Below are 17,277 nucleotides of genomic sequence, written 5' to 3'. Positions count from 1 at the left end.
TAGGCTACCTGCCGCCCCCCACTAGACTACCTGCCACCCCCCACTAGGCTACCTGCCGCCCCCCACTAGGCTACCTGCCTCCCCCCACTAGGCTACCTGCCGCCCCCCTCTAGGCTACCTGCCACCCCCCTCTAGGCTACCTGCCGCCCCCCTCGAGGCTACCTGCCGCCCCCCACTAGACTACCTGCCGCCCCCCACTAGACTACCTGCCGCCCCCCTCTAGGCTACCTGCCGCCCCCCTCTAGGCTACCTGCCGTCCCCCTCTAGGCTCCTGCCGCCCCCCACTAGGCTACCTGCCGCCCCCCTCTAGACTACCTGCCGCCCCCCACTAGGCTACCTGCCGCCCCCCTCTAGGCTCCTGCCGCCCCCCACTAGACTACCTGCCGCCCCCCTCTAGGCTCCTGCCGCCCCCCCCAGACTACCTGCCGCCCACCACTAGACTACCTGCCGCCCCCCACTAGACTACCTGCCGCCCCCCTCTAGGCTACTTGCCGTCCCCCTCTAGGCTCCTGCCGCCCCCCACTAGGCTACCTGCCGCCCCCCTCTAGACTACCTGCCGCCCCCCCCAGACTACCTGCCGCCCACCACTAGACTACCTGCCGCCCCCCACTAGACTACCTGCCGCCCCCCCAGACTACCTGCCGCCCCCCACTAGACTACCTGCCGCCCCCCTCTAGGCTACCTGCCACCCCCCTCTAGGCTCCTGCCGCCCCCCACTAGACTACCTGCCGCCCCCCACTAGGCTACCTGCCGCCCCCCTCTAGACTACCTGCCGCCCCCCACTAGACTACCTGCCGCCCCCCGCTAGGCTACCTGCCGCCCCCCTCTAGGCTCCTGCCGCCCCCCACTAGACTACCTGCCGCCCCCCTCTAGGCTCCTGCCGCCCCCCCCAGACTACCTGCCGCCCACCACTAGACTACCTGCCGCCCCCCACTAGACTACCTGCCGCCCCCCTCTAGGCTCCTGCCGCCCCCCACTAGACTACCTGCCGCCCCCCGCTAGACTACCTGCCGCCCCCCACTAGACTACCTGCCGCCCCCCACTAGACTACCTGCCGCCCCCCTCTAGGCTCCTGCCGCCCCCCACTAGGCTACCTGCCACCCCCCACTAGACTACCTGCCGCCCCCCACTAGACTACCTGCCGCCCCCCACTAGACTACCTGCCGCCCCCCACTAGACTACCTGCCGCCCCCCACTAGACTACCTGCCGCCCCCCCTAGACTTCCTGCCACCCCCCACTAGACTACCTGCCACCCCCCACTAGACTACCTGCCACCCCCTCTCTAGGCTACCTGCCGCCCCAAGATCATTGTGTCTGGAGGCTGATGTCTGAGCCAGGTAGAGTGTGTTGTAATAGCAGTGGGCCAGGTAGAGTGTGTTGTAATAGCAGTGGGCCAGGTAGAGTGTGTTGTAATAGCAGTGGGCCAGGATCCAACCCATTCTGCAGCAGTATGTGTGTTCTGGAAGCAGCAGCTTAGACCGCTAGACCAATCTTAGGCCCCAATGGCCGCTCTGTCTTGGACTGGCTAGATGTACGGTGAGTAGAGTGAATGGTCTTTAGCTCCAGTCAGGATAGTGGAGCAGCGTTGATATCAGACGACAAAGTTAGCCTAAAAGGCCAAGTTTGTGTAAGTAGTGTTGTGACCAAAGTGAGCCAAAGGTCAAGTGGCTAAACTACCAACTGACTTCAGTTCTGCAGTTACTGTTGCTGCTTCCTTCCCCTGTTTCAGTGTTTCGTTGTGGAGGTGTGTGTGGGGGTGGTTGTGTTCTCTCTAGAATGATGCTGGTTCCTGTAGTGTACAGTCTAACCATGTAGTTGTTGAGTCACCACGGTACTCTCCTTTCCTACTTCCTGTTTGTGCGCATCCTGGCCCACTCACCGTACAAACATGACCTATGAAAATCCCAGTTTGTATTTCATCAGTTCTACTCTGGCTGACCTCCCTGGTCTCTCCACCAGCCATGTTCAGAACCAGGAGGGCTGCTGCTGCACAATGGAATATTATGGACTAGCAATGTTAACCTTGTGTTAGTTCCACTGTGGTGTGTGCGCGTGTGCACATGCATCTGAGTGTGTGGGTGTGTGTTTAACATTGTGCTAGTTCGCCTGGGGATTGTGTGTGTGTGTGTGTGTGTGTGTGTGTGTGTGTGTGTGTGTGTGTGTGTGTGTGTGTGTGTGTGAGTTTTAAGTATATAGGTCAGATGGTATGTCCCACCACAACAAACTCACACAATGTTAAACAATCAGGTGAAGAAAAGGACATGTCTGTGTCTTTTTATAGGAGCTGCTGAACATCACTTCCTCTGTTTCTAGTCTCTGTCTGCTTAACAGTTTTATGTGGCTACCATTAACTTCCTGTGGAAGAGAAGAAAACACTACAGTTCAGTTAGACTGCTATGATGAGTTCCCATAAAGACCCTGATTCTGTCATTGTCGTGTGTGTAGGTGTCAGGGAAGTCAGGCGCAGGAGAAACCAACTTGGTGTAACTGGAGTAGTTTAATTAAGATAAAACAAACTCCAAAAACCAACGTACATAAATAAAATAACATGGGTAAAATAACCCGTCGCGCACCAATACAAATCCACGAGCACATAACAACAAACAATCTCTGACAAGGACATGAGGGGAAACAAAGGGTTAAATAAACAACATGTAATGAATGGGATTGGAACCAGGTGTGTAGGAAGACAAGACAAAACCAATGGAAAATGATAAAAGGATCAATGATGGCTAGAAGACAGGTGACATCGACAGCCGAGCACCACGCGAACATGGAGGGGCATCGACTTCGGCAGAAATCGTGACACCCATTCCATTTCGATCAAGTCTAAACATGGTCAAGTGTGTGTGTGTGTCTGTGTGTCTGTGTGTGTGTGTGTGTGTGTGTGTGTGTGTGTGTGTGTGTGTGTGTGTGTGTGTGTGTGTGTGTGTGTGTGTGTGTGTGTGTGTGTGTGTGTGTGTGTGTGTGTGTGTGTGTGTGTGTGTCTGTGTGTGTGTGTGTGTGTGTGTGTCTGTGGGAATCCGTCTCCTGTCTGTGTGGGAATCTCACCTCCATGTTACCATGTTCCTCTCACAGTGAAACCATGTGTCTCAGTACACGTTCAGAAGTCCAGAGTCACCAGACATGAGGAGAAACTAGCATGTATTTATACATTAAACAAACATAGAAAGTAATTGTCATATATATATATATATATATATATATATAAAATGACTCAGAATCCTGCTATGGAGTAATGCAGGAAGGATGTAGCTGCAGTAGTTCTTAAGTACTAGACCAGGCCTGTGGTAAGATCATTTGGTCAGTAAAGCAGCTTACCTGACCAGAGCTGAGGGATAGAGATAGTTTCCAGCTAGGTAGATGTAGCCCACTGTCAGAGTGTTAGCTAGGTAGGTGTAGCCCACTGTCAGAGTGTTAGCTAGGTAGATGTAGCCCACTGTAAGAGTGTTAGCTAGGTAGGTGTAGCCCACTGTCAGAGTGCTAGCTAGGTAGATGTAGCCCACTGTCAGAGTGCTAGCTAGGTAGATGTAGCCCACTGTCAGAGTGCTAGCTAGGTAGATGTAGCCCACTGTCAGAGTGTTAGCTAGGTAGATGTAGCCCACTGTCAGAGTGTTAGCTAGGTAGGTGTAGCCCACTGTCAGAGTGTTAGCTAGGTAGGTTTAGCCCACTGTCAGAGTGTTAGCTAGGTAGGTGTAGCCCACTGTCAGAGTGTTAGCTAGGTAGGTGTAGCCCACTGTCAGAGTGTTAGCTAGGTAGGTTTAGCCCACTGTCAGAGTGCTAGCTAGGTAGATGTAGCCCACTGTCAGTGTTAGCTAGGTAGATGTAGCCCACTGTCAGAGTGTTAGCTAGGTAGATGTAGCCCACTGTCAGAGTGCTAGCTAGGTAGATGTAGCCCACTGTCAGAGTGTTAGCTAGGTAGATGTAGCCCACTGTCAGGGTGTTAGCTAGGTAGGTGTAGCCCACTGTCAGAGTGTTAGCTAGGTAGGTTTAGCCCACTGTCAGAGTGCTAGCTAGGTAGATGTAGCCCACTGTCAGAGTGCTAGCTAGGTAGGTGTACCCCACTGTCAGAGTATTAGCTAGGTAGGTTTAGCCCACTGTCAGAGTGCTAGCTAGGTAGATGTAGCCCACTGTCAGAGTGCTAGCTAGGTAGATGTAGCCCACTGTCAGAGTGTTAGCTAGGTAGGTGTTGCCCACTGTCAGAGTGTTAGCTAGGTAGATGTAGCCCACTGTCAGAGTGTTAGCTAGGTAGATGTAGCCCACTGTCAGAGTGTTAGCTAGGTAGATGTAGCCCACTGTCAGAGTGTTAGCTAGGTAGATGTAGCCCACTGTCAGAGTGTTAGCTAGGTAGATGTAGCCTACTGTCAGAGTGTTAGCTAGGTAGGTGTAGCCCACTGTCAGAGTGTTAGCTAGGTAGGTGTAGCCCACTGTCAGAGTGTTAGCTAGGTAGGTTTAGCCCACTGTCAGAGTGCTAGCTAGGTAGATGTAGCCCACTGTCAGAGTGCCAGCTAGGTAGGTGTAGCCCACTGTCAGAGTGTTAGCTAGGTAGGTGTAGCCCACTGTCAGAGTGTTAGCTAGGTAGGTGTAGCCCACTGCCAGAGTGTTAGCTAGGTAGATGTAGCCCACTGTCAGAGTGCTAGCTAGGTAGGTGTAGCCCACTGTCAGAGTGTTAGCTAGGAAGGTGTAGCCCACTGTCAGAGTGTTAGCTAGGTAGATGTAGCCCACTGTCAGAGTGTTAGCTAGGTATGTGTAGCCCACTGTCAGAGTGTTAGCTAGGAAGGTGTAGCCCACTGTCAGAGTGTTAGCTAGGTAGATGTAGCCCACGGTCAGAGTGTTAGCTAGGTAGGTGTAGCCCACTGTCAGAGTGTTAGCTAGTAAAACAGACAGTAAAACAGATCTATTTAATCTAAACTCATATCTACTGTACCTCCATGTGGGACGGAGAGGGAGAGAAAGAGAGAGAGAAGAGGAAGTCAGAGAGATAGATAGACAGCCAGACAAGTGAGGCTGTTGGCAGGCCATATAGACAGTGGTTATAGAGACAAGTTGTAGACAGTCAGTTGTAACAGGTTTCAGGTAATCTCAATGATAATGCACCAGAAGGCCATTTCCATCCAGAGGAGATTCCTGAAAGCTGACACAACATCACGGGCCTCAAATTATAGTCTTTATAGTCTTTAAGGTTTAGGGTTTAACACACATACACACACACACACACACACACACACACACACACACACACACACACACACACACACACACACACACACACACACACACACACACACACACACATAAACACATACACACACACACACACACACGCACACACGCACATAAACACATACACACACACACACACACACACACACACACACACACACACACACACACACACACACACACACACACACACACACACACACACACACGCACATAAACACATACACACACACACACACACACACGAACACATGCATGCTCTCATGCAGGCTAAAACACACACACTGTAGGACAGAGGTATTCTACCTTTCTTTATCTCATCATCTCTGCCTCTTAGAAACGCACACACACACACACACACACACACACACACACACACACACACACACACACACACACACACACACACACAGTACACACACACACACACACACACACACACACACACACACACACACACACACACACACACACACACACACACACAGTACACACACACACACACACACACACACACACACACACACACACACACACACACACACACACACACACACACAGTACACACACACACACACACACACAGTACGCACACACACACACAAACACACAGTACACACACAGTACACACACAGTATGTACTAAGAAAGGAATTCCTAGTAAGCACATTCTCAAATGCTATGCCATTTCCATTCTGTCTTGCTCGCTTGGACACAAACACACACATTTTAACAACTGATTTTGTCCCTAAATAACTCAGAGATGGAATATGGAATATTCCTAGAATGGTTTTTATAGCTGACCTTTCTACTGTTTGTCTCTGTCAACTCTAATGACTCCACTCTGTGTGTGTGTCATCTCTCCTCTCTCTCTGTGTGTGTGTGTGTGTCACCTCTCCTCTCTCTGTGTGTGTGTCATCTCTCCTCTCTCTGTGTGTGTGTGTCATATCTCCTCTCTCTCTGTGTGTGTGTCATCTCTCCTCTCTCTCTGTGTGTGTGTCATCTCTCCTCTCTCTGTGTGTGTGTGTGTCATCTCTCCTCTGTGTGTGTGTGTGTGTGTGTGTGTCATCTCTCCTCTCTCTGTGTCTCTGCAGTGATAGAGGAAAAGGGAGTGAAGATGAAGCTCACAGTGATTGACACTCCAGGATTCGGAGACCAGATAAACAACGAAAACTGGTGAGTGATGAAGGGAGAGAGAGAGAGAGATGGAGGGAGGGAGAGAGATGGAGGGTGGGAGGAAGAGAGATGGAGGGAGAGAGAGAGATGAAGGGAGGGAGAGAGATGGAGGGGAGAGAGAGATCTTTTGAAATCACCTTTCGGGGAGAAGTTTCAGCGATTACTGGCCCATCTGGCTCATTCAATTACTCACATGTTGCTTCATACTATGTTAACTACAATTATTTATGACTGTTTCAGTGGGACTTTTATAGGGGATAATTATATAGCTGATCATTTTATTGATTTCTAGTTAAATTAATTTACTTTTTCCAACCTAAATTATCTTTTAACTAAGAGTCTTAAATATGTTGTACAGTTGTGTTTACCACTCATCCTCTTTCCTCTCTCTCCCCTCTCCCCTCTCCCATCCCTCCACTCCGCCCTCCCTCCCCCATCTCTCTCCCTCCCCATCCCTCTCCTTCGTCCTCCCTCCCCATCCCTCCCTTTCGTACTCCCTCCCCATCCACCTCCCCTCCCTCACTCCTTCTTTCTGCTTCTCTCTCCCTCTCCCATCCCTCCTCTCCGCCCTCCCTCCCTCTCCCACCCCCCCCCCCCACCCTCCCCTCCTCTCCGCCCTCCCTCCCTCTCCCATCCCTCCTCTCCGCCCCCCCCCCCCCTCCCCCTCTCTCTCCTCTAGTTGGGAGCCTATAGTGAGTTATGTTAATGATCAGTATGAGAGGTACCTGAAAGAAGAGCTGTACGTCAACAGGAAGCCGAGGATCCCTGACACACGCGTCCACTGCTGTGTCTACTTCCTGCCTGCCACCGGACACTGGTGAGAACTCTCACGTCACTTCCTGTGACATCACTCCCTACCCCAGTCCAGCAGATCTCTAAACTATACCTTATGAACAGTCTGTCTGATCAGATCTCAGATAACTGTTACTATACCTTATAGCTCCCCCTACCCCAGTCCAGTTAGTTCTCCCTACCCCAGTCCAGTTAGTTATCCCTACCCCAGTCCAGTTAGTTATCCCTACCCCAGTCCAGTTAGTTCTCCCTACCCCAGTCCAGTTAGTTCTCCCTACCCCAGTCCAGTTAGTACTCCTTACCCCAGTCCAGTTAGTTCTCCCTACCCCAGTCCAGTTAGTTCTCCCTACCCCAGTCCAGTTAGTTCTCCCTACCCCAGTCCAGTTAGTTTTCCCTACCCCAGTCCAGTTAGTTCTCCCTACCCCAGTCCAGTTAGTTCTCCCTACCCCAGTCCAGTTAGTTCTCCCTACCCCAGTCCAGTTAGTTCTCCCTACCCCAGTCCAGTTAGTTCTCCCTACCCCAGTCCAGTTAGTTCTCCCTACCCCAGTCCAGTTAGTCCTCCCTACCCCAGTCCAGTTAGTCTCCCCTACCCCAGTCCAGTTAGTTCTCCCTACCCCAGTCCAGTTAGTTCTCCCTACCCCAGTCCAGTTAGTTCTCCCTACCCCAGTCCAGTTAGTCTCCCCTACCCCAGTCCAGTTAGTTCTCCCTAACCCAGTCCAGTTAGTTCCCCCTACCCCAGTCCAGGTAGTTCTCCTTACCCAGTCCAGTTAGTTCTCCCTACCCCAGTCCAGTTAGTTCTCCCTACCCCAGTCCAGTTAGTTCTCCCTACCCCAGTCCAGTTAGTTCTCCCTACCCCAGTCCAGTTAGTACTCCTTACCCCAGTCCAGTTAGTTCTCCCTACCCCAGTCCAGTTAGTTCCCCCTACCCCAGTCCAGTTAGTTCTCCCTACCCCAGTCCAGTTAGTTCTCCCTACCCCAGTCCAGTTAGTTCTCCCTACCCCAGTTCAGTTAGTTCTCCCTACCCCAGTCCAGTTAGTTCTCCCTACCCCAGTCCAGTTAGTTCTCCCTACCCCAGTCCAGTTAGTTCTCCCTACCCCAGTTCAGTTAGTTCTCCCTACCCCAGTCCAGTTAGTCCTCCCTACCCCAGTCCAGTTAGTCCTCCCTACCCCAGTCCAGTTAGTCTCCCCTACCCCAGTCCAGTTAGTTCTCCTTACCCCAGTCCAGTTAGTTCTCCCTACCCCAGTCCAGTTAGTCTCCCCTACCCCAGTCCAGTTAGTTCTCCTTACCCCAGTCCAGTTAGTTCTCCTTACCCCAGTCCAGTTAGTTCTCCTTACCCCAGTCCAGTTAGTTCTCCTTACCCCAGTCCAGTTAGTTCTCCTTACCCCAGTCCAGTTAGTTCTCCCTACCCCAGTCCAGTTAGTCCTCCCTACCCCAGTCCAGTTAGTCCTCCCTACCCCAGTCCAGTTAGTCTCCCCTACCCCAGTCCAGTTAGTCTCCCCTACCCCAGTCCAGTTAGTTCTCCTTACCCCAGTCCAGTTAGTTCTCCCTACCCCAGTCCAGTTAGTCTCCCCTACCCCAGTCCAGTTAGTTCTCCCTAACCCAGTCCAGTTAGTTCTCCTTACCCCAGTCCAGTTAGTTCTCCCTACCCCAGTCCAGTTAGTTCTCCCTACCCATTCCAATTAGTTCTCCCTATCCCAGTCAGGTTAGTTCTCCCTACCCCAGTCTAGTTAGTTCTCCTTACCCCAGTCCAGTTAGTTCTCCCTACCCAGTCCAGTTAGTTCTCCCTACCCAGTCAGGTTAGTTCTCCCTACCCCAGTCCAGTTAGTTACCCCTACCCCAGTCCAGTTAGTTCTCCCTACCCCAGTCCAGTTAGTTCTCCTTACCCCAGTCCAGTTAGTTCTCCTTACCCCAGTCCAGTTAGTTCTCCCTACCCCAGTCCAGTTAGTTCTCCTTACCCCAGTCCAGTTAGTTCTCCCTACCCCAGTCCAGTTAGTTCTCCTTACCCCAGTCCAGTTAGTTCTCCTTACCCCAGTCCAGTTAGTTCTCCCTACCCCAGTCCAGTTAGTTCTCCCTACCCCAGTCCAGTTAGTTCTCCCTAACCCAGTCCAGTTAGTTCTCCCTACCCCAGTCCTGGTAGTTATCCTTACCCAGTCCAGTTAGTTCCCCCTACCCCAGTCCAGTTAGTTCTCCCTACCCCAGTCCAGTTAGTTCTCCCTACCCCTGTCCAGTTAGTTCTCCCTACCCCAGTCCAGGTAGTTATCCTTACCCAGTCCAGTTAGTTCCCCCTACCCCAGTCCAGTTAGTTCTCCTTACCCCAGTCCAGTTAGTTCTCCTTACCCCAGTCCAGTTAGTTCTCCCTACCCCAGTCCAGTTAGTTCTCCCTACCCCAGTCCAGTTAGTTCTCCCTACCCCAGTCCAGTTAGTTCTCCCATCCCCAGTCCAGTTAGTTCTCCCTACCCCAGTCCAGTTAGTTCTCCCTACCCCAGTCCAGTTAGTTCCCCCTACCCCAGTCCAGTTAGTTCTCCCTACCCCAGTCCAGTTAGTTCTCCCTACCCCAGTCCAGTTAGTTCTCCCTATCCCAGTCCAGTTAGTTCTCCCTACCCCAGTCCAGTTAACTACCCCTACCCCAGTCCAGTTAGTTCTCCCTACCCCAGTCCAGTTACTTCTCCCTACCCCAGTCCAGTTAGTTCTCCCTACCCCAGTCCAGTTAGTTCTCCTTACCCCAGTCCAGTTAGTTCCCCCTACCCCAGTTCAGTTAGTTCTCCCAACCCCAGTCCAGTTAGTTCTCCCACCCCAGTCCAGTTAGTTCCCCCTACCCCAGTCCAGTTAGTTCTCCTTACCCCAGTCCAGTTAGTTCTCCCTACCCCAGTCCAGTTAGTTCTCCCTACCCCAGTCCAGTTAGTTCCCCCTACCCAGTCCAGTTAGTTCTCCTTACCCCAGTCCAGTTAGTTCTCCCTACCCCAGTCCAGTTAGTTCTCCCTAACCCAGTCCAGTTAGTACTCCTTACCCCAGTCCAGTTAGTTCTCCCTACCCCAGTCCAGTTAGTTCTCCTTACCCCAGTCCAGTTAGTTCTCCTTACCCCAGTCCAGTTAGTTCTCCCTAACCCAGTCCAGTTAGTACTCCTTACCCCAGTCCAGTTAGTTCTCCCTACCCCAGTCCAGTTAGTTCTCCCTACCCCAGTCCAGTTAACTACCCCTACCCCTGACTTTTGACACGTTGACCCCGAGACTGGTGACCTGAGGTACTGACTGACCTGAGCTGACCCCTTACCTCTAACCTCAGTGACCTCAGAGTAGCGCTACATCCTACTACTCTGTAAACAGCAGAGCTGGGGCTAGGGTGCTGGGGATGGACAAGGCTGGGGCTAGGGTGCTGGGGATGGACAAGGCTGGGGCTAGGGTGCTGGGGATGGACAAGGCTGGGGCTAGGGTGCTGGGGATGGACAAGGCTGGGGATAGGGTGCTGGGGATGGACAAGGCTGGGGCTAGGGTGCTGGGGCTGGGCAAGGCTGGGGCTAGGGTGCTGGGGCTGGGCAAGGCTGGGGCTAGGGTGCTGGGGCTGGGCAAGCCTGGGGCTAGGGTGCTGAGGCTGGGGCTGGGCAAGGCTGAGGGTGCTGGGACTGGACATGGCTGGGGCTAGGGTGCTGGGGCTGGGCAAGCCTGGGTCTATGGTGCTGGGGCTGAGGCTGGGGCTGGGCAAGGCTGAGGGTGCTGGGACTAGACAAGGCTTGGGCTAGGGTGCTGGGGCTGGGCAAGGCTGGGGCTAGGGTGCTGGGCAAGGCTGAGGGTGCTGGGACTGGACAAGGCTGGGGCTAGGGTGCTGGGGCTGGGCAAGGCTGGGTCTATGGCGCTGAGGCTGGGGCTGGGCAAGGCTGAGGGTGCTGGGACTAGTCAAGGCTGGGGCTAGGGTGCTGGGACTAGACAAGGCTGGGGCTAGGGTGCTGGGACTAGACAAGGCTGGGGCTAGGGTGCTGGGACTAGACAAGGCTGGGGCTAGGGTGCTGGGACTAGACAAGGCTGGGGCTTGGGTACAGGGCTGGGACTAACATTTGTTTTTGTTGTTTCTGTTCCCTGTAGGTTACGTCCCATAGACGTGGAGTTCATGAAGAGACTGGGGAAGATAGTCAGCATCGTACCGGTCATCGCTAAGGCAGACACACTCACTATGGAGGAGAGACTAGAGTTCAAACAGAGGGTGAGAGGAACATACTGTACCTACTGTCTGACAGACTCAACCTGAGGACAACTACCTCCTGCCTTAATACCAAGTTAAAACAGATATACATCAACTGACATTACAGAGGAATGTTGGAGGATCTATCTACACAGGAATGGAATGACAACCACACTGAGAGTATGGAGGAGATAGACATATGTTTATAGATGAGAGAGAAGGAGGGAGAGAATCGAGAGAGGAGAAAGAGATTCTAAGTGTGTAGAGGAGATTTAGTGATGTTTACAGATGCTTCAAAAGATTGAGAGCGAGCAAGAGAGAGAAGAGACAGAGAGAGAGAGAGCACAGGGAGATAGATGAGAGATAGAAAGAGTGTGTGGAGAAGAAGATAGAGAGATGTTTACAGATCAGCTTCAGAAGATTGAGTGGAGATTTAATACTGCTCAAGGGCCATGAGCTCGGAGACGTGCATAGGTCCATGATAGAGAGAGAGAAGGAGGGAGTGAGGAGAGACAGAGAGACAGAGAGGGAGGAGAGACATAGAGAGATACAGAGAGAGATGAGGAAAGAGAGAGAGGGAGAGAGAGAGGGGGGGGGAAGAGGGGGAGAGAGAGAGAGGGGGGGGGAAGAGGGGGTGAGAGATGGTCATGGCAAGTGTCCAAGTCTGGATGTAAACTAATCCGTCTCTTAAAGGAGAGTAGGGATGATAGTCTGGGGGAGAGAGTCTAGAGACTAGGACCATGGAAGATGCATTAGGTTATAACATATCTATCACTCATACACTATAGTAGGTTTACACCAGGGCTCTACAACCCTGTTCCTGTTCTGGAGATCTACCTACCCTCCTATAGGTTTACACCAGGGCTCTACAACCCTGTTCCTGTTCTGGAGATCTACCTACCCTCCTGTAGGTTTACACCAGGGCTCTACAACCCTGTTCCCGTTCTGGAGATCTACCTACCCTCCTATAAGTTTACACTAGGGCTCTACAACCCTGTTCCTGTTCTGGAGATCTACCTACCCTCCTGTAGGTTTATACCAGGGCTCTCCAACCCTGTTCCTGTTTTGGAGATCTACCTGGGATCTACCTACAGGAGAGTAGTTCTCCAGGAACAGGGTTATATAGCCCTGTGTAAACCTACAGGAGGGTATTTCTCCAGGAACAGGGTCATAGAGCCCTGTGTAAACCTACAGGAGGGTGGTTCTCCAGGAACAGGGTCATAGAGCCCTGTGTAAACCTACAGGAGGGTGGTTCTCCAGGAACAGGGTTATATAGCCCTGTGTAAACCTACAGGAGGGTGGTTCTCCAGGAACAGGGTCAGGGAGCCCTGTGTAAACCTACAGGAGGGTGGTTCTCCAGGAACAGGGTCAGGGAGCCCTGTGTAAACCTACAGGAGGATAGTTCTCCAGGAACAGGGTCATGGGTAAACACATAACTGACACTCGTACACAATAGTAGCATGTAAACATCTGTGTCAACATGTTGACCTCATGACCTCTGAATGACCCCTGTAACTCCTGCCATCTGACCCCTGTGTAGGTAAGACAGGACCTGAAGGCCAATGGGATCCGAGTATACCCTCAGACTGAGTATGACGAAGATCCAGAGGACAGGATACTCAACGACAAGATCAGGGTGAGACACACACACACACACACACACACACACACACACACACACACACACACACACACACACACACACACACACACACACACACACACACACACACACACACATTTTACAAGTAACACTTGTAAGCAGTTCCTCTCCTGGAACTCCTCTCTTACCTTTCCCCTGTCTGGTCCTCTCCTGGAACTCCTCTCTTACCTTTCCCCTGTCTGGTCCTCTCCTGGAACTCCTCTCCTGCCTTTCCCCTGTCTGGTCCTCTCCTGGAACTCCTCTCTTACCTTTCCCCTGTCTCGTCCTCTCCTGGAACTCCTCTCTTACCTTTCCCTTGTCTGGTCCTCTCCTGGAACTCCTCTCTTACATTTCCCCTGTCTGGTCCTCTCCTGGAACTCCTCTCTTACCTTTCCCCTGTCTGGTCCTCTCCTGGAACTCCTCTCCTGCCTTTCCCCTGTCTGGTCCTCTCCTGGAACTCCTCTCTTACCTTTCCCCTGTCTGGTCCTCTCCTGGAACTCCTCTCTTACCTTTCCCCTGTCTCGTCCTCTCCTGGAACTCCTCTCTTACCTTTCCCCTGTCTGGTCCTCTCCTGGAACTCCTCTCTTACCTTTCCCCTGTCTCGTCCTCTCCTGGAACTCCTCTCTTACCTTTCCCCTGTCTGGTCCTCTCCTGGAACTCCTCTCTTACCTTTCCCCTGTCTGGTCCTCTCCTGGAACTCCTCTCTTACCTTTCCCCTGTCTGGTCCTCTCCTGGAACTCCTCTCTTACCTTTCCCCTGTCTGGTCCTCTCCTGGAACTCCTCTCTTACCTTTCCCCTGTCTGGTCCTCTCCTGGAACTCCTCTCTTACCTTTCCCCTGTCTGGTCCTCCTCCTGGAACTCCTCTCTTACCTTTCCCCTGTCTGGTCCTCTCCTGGAACTCCTCTCTTACCTTTCCCTTGTCTGGTCCTCTCCTGGAACTCCTCTCTTACATTTCCCCTGTCTGGTCCTCTCCTGGAACTCCTCTCTTACCTTTCCCCTGCCTGGTCCTCTCCTGGAACTCCTCTCTTACCTTTCCCTTGTCTGGTCCTCTCCTGGAACTCCTCTCTTACCTTTCCCCTGTCTGGTCCTCTCCTGGAACTCCTCTCTTACATTTCCCCTGTCTGGTCCTCTCCTGGAACTCCTCTCTTACCTTTCCCCTGTCTGGTCCTCTCCTGGAACTCCTCTCTTACCTTTCCCTTGTCTGGTCCTCTCCTGGTATTCCTCTCTTACCTTCACCCTCTCCTGGTATTCTGTGTGCAGGAAAACATTCCGTTTGCGGTGGTGGGGACAGACAAGGAACACCAGGTAAACGGGAACAAGGTCCTGGGCAGGAAAACCAAATGGGGCATCATAGAGGGTGAGTGTGTTTACATGATCAATACATTATCATAGAGGGTGAGTGTGTTTACATGATCAATACATTATCATAGAGGGTGAGTGTGTTTATAGAGGGAGAGTGTGTTTACATGATCAATACATTATCATAGAGGGAGAGTGTGCTTACATGATCAATACATTATCATAGAGGGAGAGTGTGCTTACATGATCAATACATTATCATAGAGGGAGAGTGTGTTTACATGATCAATACATTATCATAGAGGGTCAGTGTGTTTACATGATCAATACATTATAGAGAGGGAGAGTGTGTTTACATTATTATGGATTAGGTGTTTCATGTTTTGAGTTTATTTGCCATATTTTATACATACATCAACCTCAACCATAGAGTGGAAATTGATTGGGATTATTTTGTTTAGTTTCTGAACACCTAATAATATGCATAATGAGTAGTAGTAATAATAATATGAATATGAAGCTGGTATATGCAGCACTGTTGTACATAAAATAAAACACATATAGGGATCCTGAGTGGGGCAGCGGTCTAAGGCACTGCACCGCAGTGCTAGAGACGTCACTACAGACCCCGGTTTGATCCCGGGCTGTATCACAACCGGCCGTGATCGGGAGTCCCATAGGGTGGCGCACAATTGGCCTAGCGTCGTCCGGGTTAGGAGATGGTTTGGCCGGGGTAGGCCGTCATTATTAAATAAAAATGTGTTCTTAACTGACAGGCCTAGTTAAATAAAGGTTAAATAAAACCTAAATATCCCTATGCAGTTTCATTCTGGAGTCATGTGCTCAACTGCCCTCTAGTGTTAGTAATGAGGAAGTTGCAGAGCAGGAAGCATACATGTATTACGAGAGAGAGATTTGAAAAGTCTTTATTCTTTTGGAGTGTAACGTTTACTGTACATTTTTTATTGTTTTTTTTCACTTTTGTTTATTATTTATTTCACTTGCTTTGGCAATATAAACATATGTTTCCCATGCCAATAGATCCCTTAAATGGACATTGAATAGAGAGAGAGAGAGAGAGAGAGAGAGAGAGAGAGAGAGAGAGAGAGAGAGAGAGAGAGAGACAAAGGGTTGGTGTTCCATGGATGTGATGTAATAACTGGTTTTAACCTGTTTTAGTCAATCTGTTCTATTCTGTCTGTCCATAGTTGAAAACGTGGCGCATTGTGAGTTTACCAACTTGAGAGATCTGCTGATTAGGTGAGTTCCAGTTACACGTACAACCACTCAACATCGCATGCATGTACACACACATGCTGCCTGGGGTGGTTTAGAGGTCCAAGCCTCTGCCTCTGGAGCACATGTACAACGTACCACTGACAGCATGGGTTGGAATCCAGCCTGGAGCTCTTCCATCACTCTCTCTCTCTACCTTTCACCTCTTCCATCACTCTCTCTCTACCTTTCACCTCTTCCATCACTCTCTCTACCTTTCACCTCTACCATCTCTCTCTCTCTACCTTTCACCCCTTCCATCTCTCTCTCTACCTTTCACCTCTACCATCTCTCTCTCTCTACCTTTCACCCCTTCCATCTCTCTACCTTTCACCTCTACCATCTCTCTCTCTCTACCTTTCACCTCTTCCATCACTCTCTCTACCTTTCACCTCTTCCATCACTCTCTCTCTCTACCTTTCACCTCTTCCATCACTCTCTCTACCTTTCACCTCTACCATCTCTCTCTCTCTCTACCTTTCACCCCTTCCATCTCTCTACCTTTCACCTCTACCATCTCTCTCTCTCTACCTTTCACCTCTTCCATCACTCTCTCTACCTTTCACCTCTACCATCTCTCTCTCTCTCTCTCTCTACCTTTCACCCCTTCCATCTCTCTCTCTACCTTTCACCTCTACCATCACTCTCTCTCTACCTTTCACCTCTACCATCTCTCTCTCTCTACCTTTCACCTCTACCATCTCTCTCTCTCTACCTTTCACCTCTTCCATCTCTCTCCTACCTTTCACCTCTTCCATCTCTCTCCTACCTTTCACCTCTTCCATCACTCTCTCTCTACCTTTCACCTCTACCATCTCTACCTTTCACCTCTACCATCTCTCTCTCTCTACCTTTCACCCCTTCCATCTCTCTCTCTACCTTTCACCTCTACCATCACTCTCTCTCTACCTTTCACCTCTACCATCACTCTCTCTCTACCTTTCACCTCTACCATCACTCTCTCTCTACCTTTCACCTCTACCATCTCTCTCTCTCTACCTTTCACCTCTTCCATCTCTCTCCTACCTTTCACCTCTTCCATCTCTCTCCTACCTTTCACCTCTTCCATCTCTCTCCTACCTTTCACCTCTTCCATCACTCTCTCTCTACCTTTCACCTCTACCATCTCTACCTTTCACCTCTACCATCTCTCTCTCTCTACCTTTCACCTCTTCCATCTCTCTCCTACCTTTTACCTCTTCCATCACTCTCCTACCTTTCACCTCTTCTAATTCACACACTTTTCAAGAGAACATCCCTGGTCATCCCTACTGCCTCTGATCTGGCGGACTCACTAAACACACATGCTTTGTTTGTAAATGATGTCTGAGTGATGGAGTGTCCCTGCTTTCTGTAAATGATGTCTGAGTGATGGAGTGTCCCTGCTTTCTTTAAATAAAAAAAACAAGAAAATGGTGCCATCTGGTTTTCTAAATATAAGGAATTTGAAATTATTTATACTTTTCTTTTGATACTTAAGTATATTTTGAACCAAATACTTTTAGACTTTTACTCAAGCAGTATTTTACTGAGTGACTTTTACTTGAGTCATTTTCTATGAAGGTATCTTTACTTTTACTCAAGTATGACAGTTGGGTACTTTTTCCACCACTGATTCCTAGTACACTTCCACACAGTAGTTAGGCTGTACCTGTCCTGATGATGCATGGCAACAACCAAGCTGTTAACTGCAGCCAT

The 17,277-nt window shown here is 50.7% G+C and overlaps 1 protein-coding gene across 1 annotated transcript in view; it reads left to right on the top strand.

The window, feature by feature from the left end:
• The window catches only part of LOC106606337 (neuronal-specific septin-3), a 37,065-nt gene that overhangs the window by 14,032 nt on the left and 5,756 nt on the right, over nt 1-17,277 (top strand). The window contains exons 3-8 of the mRNA XM_045715911.2: nt 6,318-6,399; nt 7,079-7,216; nt 11,267-11,384; nt 12,904-12,999; nt 14,266-14,362; nt 15,513-15,564. Coding sequence (XP_045571867.2) covers nt 6,318-6,399; nt 7,079-7,216; nt 11,267-11,384; nt 12,904-12,999; nt 14,266-14,362; nt 15,513-15,564 — 583 coding nt within the window. The remainder of the gene's footprint in view (nt 1-6,317; nt 6,400-7,078; nt 7,217-11,266; nt 11,385-12,903; nt 13,000-14,265; nt 14,363-15,512; nt 15,565-17,277) is intronic.

Source organism: Salmo salar, chromosome 03, assembly GCF_965601325.2.
Source record: "Salmo salar chromosome 03, fSalSal1, whole genome shotgun sequence".
NCBI classification, from domain to species: domain Eukaryota; kingdom Metazoa; phylum Chordata; class Actinopteri; order Salmoniformes; family Salmonidae; genus Salmo; species Salmo salar.
This window is presented reverse-complemented; position numbering and strand designations above follow the sequence as displayed.